Here is a 9,810-nt window from a genome sequence, read left to right as displayed (position 1 = left end):
TTATTATTATTTTTCAAATTTTAAAAACGAATTCAATACATGTCCAGTGGATGAGGAGTTGGATGCTTACTCAACAAGAGGATTTAATATGGTACAATTACATATAAAAGTACTAAATTGGTCCCGCAAAACAAACATTAAAACGGTCAACGTTGGCTGTTTGGCACGTGTTATAATCAAATCAAACAATTTATTGGTCGGTTATAATGAAATGAAACAATTTATTGGTTCGTGCTACAAAACGTACAAGTCAAATAAGGAAAATTTTAGAATACTTTGCTTGTAGTCCTCTTCTTCGCTCAAATATGGAGTTTCTAGATAATAGATCTCACATCATCATCATAATAATAATAATAATAATAATAATAATAATAATATATAAGATTGAGTGTTTATCATCATAATAAATTAAAAAATTTAAATAAAATATTAATTTATTAAATTATTTTACTCAAGTGTTAATAATTTTCTTAGTATCAGATTAAGTCTATAACTCTGATTTTGATATTAATTATGAGATAAAGTATTTATTATCGGATAAAAAATTACCATGAGTAATTTTTAACTTAAATTTTTTATTTGTTGTGATAAATATTGTTTTCAATTACTTTTTATATTGTTCTTAAAATTTAAACCATAATTAATAAAATGGGTATAATTTAGTAATTAATTAATTTTTTATTTCAATAATTAATAATTATATTAATGAATATTTTTTCAAATTCTTTTTAACTTGAATTGAATTTTATATTTAATTTAAATTTTATAATTTTAAAAATAATTTTAATATTATTAAATTATATTTAATTAATAATTAATTTTTTTTAACACTCAGATGAATTGAATTTACCTTTTTAACCATCTTGCTCAATATAGCAACCTGTAAAATTTACTGTAATTTTTTAGTAAAATTAATGATTAAAGCTTTTTCTCGTCTAAATTAAAAAAAAAAAAAACTACTAGAAAAAGATGTCACAAAATTACAAAAGATGAAGTTATCCTCCAAATTAATCACCAACATTCAAACCCTAACAAGAAAATCATCAACAACACAAAAGCATTATCATCATCATCATCACCGTTGATTCCCCCGAATCAACTCATTTAGATACATATTGCATGAATTCATAATCACGCTCAATCCCAGCCATTGTTTCAGGCGCCAATACAACCTCCAAGGCGACGCTGCCGCCACCTTCCCGCCCAGGAAAGGCCGAGATCTTACCGTCAAACTTGTTGGCCCTACCACTCCTAACGGCCAAAGGTCGGCCCCACCCAAAATCGTTATCATACATAGGAAATCTAGGCGAGCTACCCATGGTCATTGATGCACCATCAAAGTTTCCCAGCGGAAAACACCGTGGATTCTCCTCCCAGTTCTCCACAAAACGACGTACCGTTGCGTCGTTGTGAGCTATCACGTTTTCATTTAATTGCTCGGCACACCAGCGTAGATCCCGAGACAAAACGTCACCGGTTGATGCGTAGGTGGGTATGCTTTGAATTGCATTCCCGAAATAAAGCGGATCCAGTTTCGGGTTCAACCGGTGTCTGCAATTCACTGCCATTCTAAACGTCGTCGTTTTAGTTGGGTTAAGCTTCCTCGCCCGCGTCACCGCCTTCCACAGCAGCGCGCACAATGATTGAAAAGAAGAAATCTCCCCCGCCGCTGGAGTTTTGTTGGACTCCATTTCTTGAGGTTTCGAAACGGCGTTCTTTAACCAGTTTCCAAGAATTTCAGTCATCGCCTTTCCGTTCCTTTGACGATATAAAGGATCATTACTTTGTTTACCCATTAATTCGACTGGGTCAATGCTTGAATTGTCAATCCATTTCTTGTTGTTAGCTCTGGCTTTGAGCTTCAAAATCGCTTCTCTGCTAAAGCTAAAGATTCTTTCACTTAATGGCTCGTTTTCATTAAAAGTGACCTTGGGGCCACCCTCGGGGACTTGAAGCACTGCCGGGGATATCAGCACCGAGTTTCTTGAAAAATCGGGCTGGCGCCTTATTTTCTTGATTCCTCTAGAAAGCTCGGCGAAGGTGTTAAAGAAGTTCCAGAAGGAAGTCCCATCTGTGACGGAATGGTTCAAGGCACAACCTATGAAAACACCGTCTGCTAGCTCAGTCACCTGAACAGCCAAGATTGGCTTGCAATGTCCATCGTAACTAACCGTCCGATCAAAAGCAAAGAAGCTCTCGACACACTCCGGGACATGAAACGGAGAAAGAATATCTCGAATGGAGAGATGGGTGGCGCTGGCTTGCAGGAAATCAACCCCTGCGTCGTTGCAGGTTATGTATACGTAACCATTGGAGTCTGTTTTCAAGCGACCAGCGAGAGGAGGGAAATGAGAAAGTGTTTGAGAGAGAGAATTTTTAAGAAGGGAAACAAGGGATTCAATTGGAATCGGAGGACGAGTGAAAAGATTTCCCTTTTGGATATAGTGGCAAGAGAGCATTGGAAGGTCAGAGACTGAGAGCTTAAGGTCTTCCATGGTGGATTTCTGGTCTGGGAAGACAGTGCATTTTGAGATCAGAGTTAAAGACGGAGCAGAAGGCATTTTTCTTGCTATTGATTTTGAGTAGTGCCTTATCTCTCTTTATCTCGCTCGCTTCTGTAATTTGCAAGTGAGGGTGGAAGGAGAACTGAGATGGGTATTTATAGGGGAAGAGTCTTGGATTGGTTCATGCACTTGCTGGAGAATATTGGGATTTTCCCTCTTTGTCATTAGATTAGTGGGCTACCACCGAGCATGTAGCATGGTAATTAACTTCCTAAGACGGTCCTGTCCCATTTTAATTTTAACTCTTCATATTAGTATTAAGTATAATAATTAAATATTATCTCTATTTAGAAACATAAGAGAGAGTTGACAGAGTGTTATCCAGTGATTCATATAACAGGGTGCCACTTCAAGCTTAGTAATAAATCTCTTTCTTTAAGATTGAGTTAGATCAAAGATGTCAACTGATGACTCTGAATCTCGAGTCTAAATCTAAGGGAGATATGACTGTTATACCAGAAAGCCCTCATTTTTTCATTTAAAAAAAAAAAGATTAGTGGGCTATTTATAATATATTCATGCATGTAGCGTTACCCACAATTAGTAGGATAATAAGTATTGACCTAGAGGATTGTTGGTAAATATTAAGAGTGAGGATTTCTATGGTAATTTTACTTTATTAATAATTGTCATTAAATAAATTATTAAAATATAATAATAAAAAAAGAAAGCTAGATTTTTGAATCTAATATGATTCTTCAGAAATTAAATTAGAAGAAGAGGATATGGAAATCCATTGTTGTGGGATTTTTTCTTCAAATCTCAGGAGTATCAACTTAGGTCTACCTTGAAACACACATAGACATGCATTACCTCAGTCACAGCCATTCAATTGGTTACCCTCAAAAAAAAAAAAAAAAAAGGTTACCCTCAATAATTCTCAGATTTGGTGTCTGCCGTTTAATGGATAATCTTCTTCTCTGAAATAAAGAAGAAAACAAGAACTTAAAGATCCACGTGGCATGCATGCAAAGGCATACAATTATCCACCATGGCAGACATGCAAGAGTGTTTAGGACAAGTAAGCTAATTTTGCTTACTACCATCAATTATTCATTTGGGGTTTTCCAATGTCTAGAACATTCAGAATTTTGGTGTTTAGAATATATATATATATATATATATATATATATATATATATATATATATATATATATATATATTTTTTTTTTTTTTTTTTTGAATCTGATACTATTTTGATCTTGATTTGTGCAGAGCGAGATGGGAAATTCTTCTCTTCGTTTCGAATCTCGTAGCCCGCCTGAAATAGTAATATATTATTATTTTCTATTAAAAAATAATTTATTTTTTATATTTATATATTTAAATATTAAAATTTTCATAAAAAATATAAATATATTATTAAAATAATATACAAAATTTATATTTATAATTATATTTTATTTTTTAATAAATAAATTTATGTTATATACTAATAAATTAAAATTAAAAATTAAAAAAAAAATTCCTTGTGGGAAACCCTCCCAAGTCCCAACCCCACTCCCCGACGGGGAAGTCCTTGTCCTGACACCAAACTCCTATGAGGCGGGTGTTTGGAAGATGAGAAAGAGAGGGAAAGTGGGAAAAAGTGAGAGAGGAGAAAGGGGAGAGGAAAGGAAGAGCAGCAAGGAAGAGACGATTTTGAAGGAGACAGAAGAATCTTGTATTGAATTATCCCTGAATGAGTATCTTTACAGCTCAATCTTTCTATTTGTATAATCTAGCAGTAGCAGTAACTAACTTGCAACAATACCCTGTTGTCATTCCTAAATGATAAAAAATAGATACCTAGCTAAAACAGAGAACAATCTTAGAGAGGGAAGGCCTACGTCCATGCTAGGAAAGAAGAGTTGTCCCTTACTAGGAAGTGGCAAGCTGCTAACTGTTAGAGAAAGAAAGTCTCTCTCTAAAAAACACACTAAAATTCAGAGAAACTTTCTCTCTCTAACAAGCTGAGAGAGACTTTGCAATATAATTATTTTATTCATACCTTAATTTCTTTTGCTGAAAATTAAAATCCCTTATATTAATTTCAATATATATATATTCCTCTCAATGAGATCGAGAGTTAAAATTCATATCATTTGTATTTCTCATCTGTATACATAAATTTCACAATTGATATATGAGAAGATTTTATTTTAAAGAATTAAAGCCCCTTTAATGTTGTAGTAAAATTAAAAAAGCATTTTCCAAAAAGCATCAATTTAAATATTAAAAAAATAATTTTATATTTTTTCATTCTTATAATTAAAATATATCAAATTTAATTTCAAAAATAAATTTAATACAAATTAATATATTTATAAATATGTTTTTAACAACAATATCAAGCAAACTCTAAAATGCCCCTAATTGGTTATCGTCACACTAATTAATATCAACTTACAATATTAAATAACTTCTATACAAGCCAATTAAATAATTAAGAATTCATCATATGTAATTAACTTTAAAAAAGAAATTTAATTAAAAATAATTTAGAGAGGCAAAGTAAACCATAGAAGAAGATTGCATGCATGGGAAATCATTACATTACTAATTAAGCTCTGTAGGTTGGCTGTCATTCTTCTTATCCCGAGAAAGGTCGGCTTAATTAGAATCTAAACTTGTTTAATTAGCTAATCCTGAACTGTCTTTTGCTAGTCTAGATTATTACATGATTTTTTCCAAGGTCGGTTTATTACAGAATCTCCTTCCAACCGCCATTTCTTAATTATTTGTCTAACTATTAATTAATTAATTTTTATTTATTTATATATTTAACTGCTTGACTTGATTCTGAATTTGTATAAGTGCTAGGACCCAATGGAAGTTAATTTGGTTGACATCTGCCACGTGTGTGACAGTTCAACAACAACTGTGTAGGAAGCATCTCATTGGGTCCTAAAATCTTTTAAAATTTTCATTAATATTAATTAATTACTAATTTAATTTCTAATTGGCTGTTGGAATTAATTAAGGCATATATGTTTAGTGTCCAAGTTACCCAAGAGCAAGTGGCTATCAATGTTGCATGAATCTTGCCTCTTATGATCATTATGTATGACAGTTCAAGAACAACCATGAAAGTGTAACTTCTTGGGTCTTAATATATATATATATAAGTATTCTTTAAACCCCATTTGTAAGTTTAAATTTTTAGATCTAATGGTTTTTTTGATATAATGTCAAAGTTTTTCAAATTAAAGGATTCAGAAGATTCATAGTTTAAATATTCGCCCCTATTTTTTAGTTGAATATTTCAGTATAAAGCAAAGCTTTAGATCTAGTAAACTTTTGCGTGCGGAGTGTAATAGAGAGATATAGGACTATTCTTGAAATTCTTATTTATATATATATAATTTCCATAAATTTTATTGATTTTGTGGTGATATTTTACTTTGTCATGATAAAATTTTATTAAAAAATCTATAAAAATTAAAAGAATTTCCTATCAAAATTAATAGTGAAAAGATTCATCATCTTTTGGGGTAGCCAATTAAATTAAAAACCATATATTAAAAAGGAGGGGGGCCAAAAATAATTGAAAGTTGCTTTTGGAATAGCATATGATAAAAAGGATATATAATTAATGACAAGTACCAATGAACCTTTTACCAAAAACCAAAAATTTTAGCCCATTCATGGTACCTACTGCTTATGTGTCCTTTGTAGGCCGAGTCAATTTTATATAATTCCCAATCATACAAAAATTAAATAATAATAATATCCCTTTCTACTATATATATATGACTATACAAGTCAAGGTTTGACATCATAATAAACTATTTCTCTATGTGGTTAGTAGGGCTAAAGTGTTTGTTCATGTACCTTAATTCATTTTCAACAATATTATTGCATGGATTCCCATTACGTTTTTTTGAACATTATTAATTTTCATTTGAGATTAATTTAAATAATTTATAATTTCAGGTTTTGTTCGTAGAAAATAATTTATATATCTATTAAACTATTTTTTTAAATGTTTCAAAATTAAAAAATATAAAAAAAAATTATTTTTTCTAAAACAAACATTATGTAGAGAAATTTTAATTTTAATGCAGTAATTAATTAATTTGAAAAATATAGTATAATTGTTTATACTAAAATGGGACAAAAAATTCCAACTTATACCAATGACATATCAGCATCATCAAGAGAAAATAAAAACCTTTATCATCAGCAAATTAAGCATTTAGTGTGGTGGCGTTGTGTCCTTTCCAACATTTGTTATCTAACAATTAATTAATATTAACTATTAATAGCCAACTTTGAAAGCAACCTTGATTTTGGATTTTGTAAAATGGCATTTTAGGGTTATAAAACAACTCAGATACTGTTGAATATTTATTAGATTTTATAGTCTGTCTCTTTTACAGAAAATAATTTATTTATAAAAAATATATTTTTTTAAAAAAATATATTATTTTTATTATTTAATATAATATTAAAAATCAATTAAATTCATTATAAATAAGTGAAAATAAAAAAAATTAAAAACACTAATATTTAAACATTAAGTTCAGTAATTTAAAAGCTTAAGTAGGCCCTTAACCAAAAATAAAAGGTTATTTTCATGTGATTGAAAAAATAATTTTTTACTCTTAAATGACAGAAAATATAAAAAATATTTTATAAAAAATCGTTTAATTAAACGAAGGCTTAATTTAATGAAAATTTAATTTATTGTCATGTCAATTTCATTGTGCCATTTTTGACCATATCATTAGTTTCTTCATTTTTTCATATAGTTTTTGTTTAAACGTGTGGAAATTAAGTGTGTATACGTAGACAGAGAGTGAATAAGGAAATTAGGATTTCATGTTTAAGTACTGAAAATGGAATTATAATTGGAGTGTGTACATGCAGACATTTCTTTTGACATTTTATATATATATATATATATATATATATATATATATATATATATATATATATAATTAATGGAGTTACTTGTTCTAGGGGTATACAGAGAAATTGCCAAACCGATCAACCTGACCAACTTGAATAAATTCAAACTGAAATTAGTGGTTTTATATATTTAAATATTAGTTATGTTTTAAAAATAATTATAAACCGAATTTAATTTGTTGGTTTTGATTTAAATACTATTAATGTGATTAATGTGAAAATTCAACCCGATTAATGTGAAAATCAAACATATGTGATTTTTATAATTTAATTTGTTGGTTTTGATTTAAATACTATTAAAATTAGCTTTTTCGATTTGGTTTAACAAAATATATTGAGCCCGCCCAAACCGACCAACGTACACCCCTAATTTGTTCTATATTACTTAATTAAGCTTAGAATTTCTGTTTGTTGAAGGAAGGAGGAGAGTAATTAAACTATTACTATCTGGCCACTGGCCTAAGAACAAGGAGACTTTCATTAATTTATTAATTAAATCCGTTTGGTTGAACCAGTTATGTAATTTTAGGACATCATTCTTCAACAAACATGAGGAAACAAAAGAATTAAGAAGGAGAGAAGATGGCAGTTTGGAAGACAAAAATAAATAAATAAATAAAAATTAAGATGATGGGGTAGGTAGGTTCATTTGGATTAAACTATTAAATATTAATGATTCCAAAATTGCAATTAATTAGGGAATAAAATTAGGCAATAAATATTCTTTGTTAATTTTATTTATAGAAGAAGAAGAAGTAAAAAAGAAATTAAAGAAGAAGATGGATGTACCTATCGCCGAAATAAACAAAGAGATGATATGAATATGGCCGTTTCTTGTCACTATTTATCAACAACTACTTAAACTGTCGTGAACCACATTTCACTAGCCAAATTGAGAATTTTGGTAGTGCTGCTGCTGCCCAAAACGACAAACACATGAATGGACTACGGCAGCGACTCTTAACAGAGTTCATATCATCTTGTATGAATATATATTATGTTGAAGATTCAAAATCTTTGAGATAGCAGAGATTGTTGGTCATCTTTCTGGAATTTCCTCGTTTCAGCTCACATTTACAGCCACAATTTGTACAGTGTGCACTAAAACTTCCGTGTGTTGAAAATGTAGGTGAAGCTTCCATGAATAGTCTTATATCTCCAACACACGTTTTCACACACAAATGTATATGCCTATTGGATTAGCCGAATATATTTTTTTACACCTGAATTTTATCAAAAAAATCTCGTAACACCCTAAATTTTTAAAACATCACATAACACATCTCAACTCCTGTAAACATTTCATAATACGCCTCAACTTGTAAAGTAGAATTAAGATACTATTTAGATCATAATTAGTAGACCACCATGTGAGCAAATCAAATGATATCTTAATTTCACTTTACAAGAATTGAGGTGTATCATGCGACGTTTAAAAAGTTCAGGGTGCCACGAGATTTTTTTTGCTAAAGTTCTGTTACACTCATTTCATATAGGCATTTTAGGGTAGTTTTGCATCCATTTTGCCCTTATATTTTAGTATATTTTATGTTTTTAGCTTTATTTTAGTTTATTTGTTAACTTTAGATACTTTATATTTGATTTTTGTAATTTTGTTGTTTTTGATAGGATTTTGTGGCAAATCGAAGATCAATGAGTGCATTAGGAAGTGATTTGAAGGAATTGGGAATCCTTTAAGTATGGAGGAAAGTTGAAGAAATCAAGCTTTGAAAGAGCAAGTTAGCCGAAATTTGCTTAAGACTTTGCTTATGATATTGCTTAGGGTATGTCATATAAGCTTAACCTTAAGCCTGTTCAAGCTGAAAGTCAAGCGCAGCTTAAATCCTATATATTCAAGCTTTTACTCCACAACCTGCATAGAATTGCTTAAGATCCTGCTTAAGGTAAAGCGGCAGTACTTAAAGTGCAGCACAGATCAAGCTGGAAGTCATGCATGAGCAAAAAGAAAACCCATTTTATTCCAGTCTGCCGAGATTTGCTGAGGGTCTGTTTAACCTTAAGCAGACAGTGCGACCAGAAACTGAAATTTGCTAAGAAACTACTTAGGGTTAAGCCGTACCCTAAGCAGACTGCCCAGAATGTGAATAATGTTGCTGACTTAGATAATTTTATACCTCATTTCCTATCCACTCCTTGACTCTTATTTACTTTTAGGGCAACTTTTTTGGGACGATATAAATTCATCATTTCCTAGTTTTTGCCACAAGAGGAAAGGAAGGGAGAAACAAAAGGGAAAGAAAATATAATAGAAAGAGGAGGAGACGCCATTTTCTGGGAAGGAGCTACTGCAATCATTTTTGGAGCTCCAGAAACCAGAGTTTTGGGTTCTTCT

The 9,810-nt window shown here is 30.6% G+C and overlaps 1 protein-coding gene across 1 annotated transcript; it reads right to left on the bottom strand.

Moving 5' to 3' along the window:
• Positions 1 to 980: 980 nt before the first annotated feature.
• On the bottom strand, positions 981 to 2,644 carry LOC110653563 (uncharacterized acetyltransferase At3g50280-like). Its single transcript, XM_021809267.2, has one exon. The coding sequence runs from the start codon at positions 2,559 to 2,561 to the stop codon at positions 1,101 to 1,103; it is 1,461 nt and encodes a 486-aa protein (XP_021664959.1). The 5' UTR covers positions 2,562 to 2,644; the 3' UTR covers positions 981 to 1,100.
• Between the last annotated feature and the right edge of the window lie 7,166 nt (positions 2,645 to 9,810).

The sequence above is a fragment of the Hevea brasiliensis genome, chromosome 8 (genome assembly GCF_030052815.1).
Source record: "Hevea brasiliensis isolate MT/VB/25A 57/8 chromosome 8, ASM3005281v1, whole genome shotgun sequence".
In the NCBI taxonomy this organism is placed as follows: Eukaryota; Viridiplantae; Streptophyta; class Magnoliopsida; order Malpighiales; family Euphorbiaceae; genus Hevea; species Hevea brasiliensis.
This window is presented reverse-complemented; position numbering and strand designations above follow the sequence as displayed.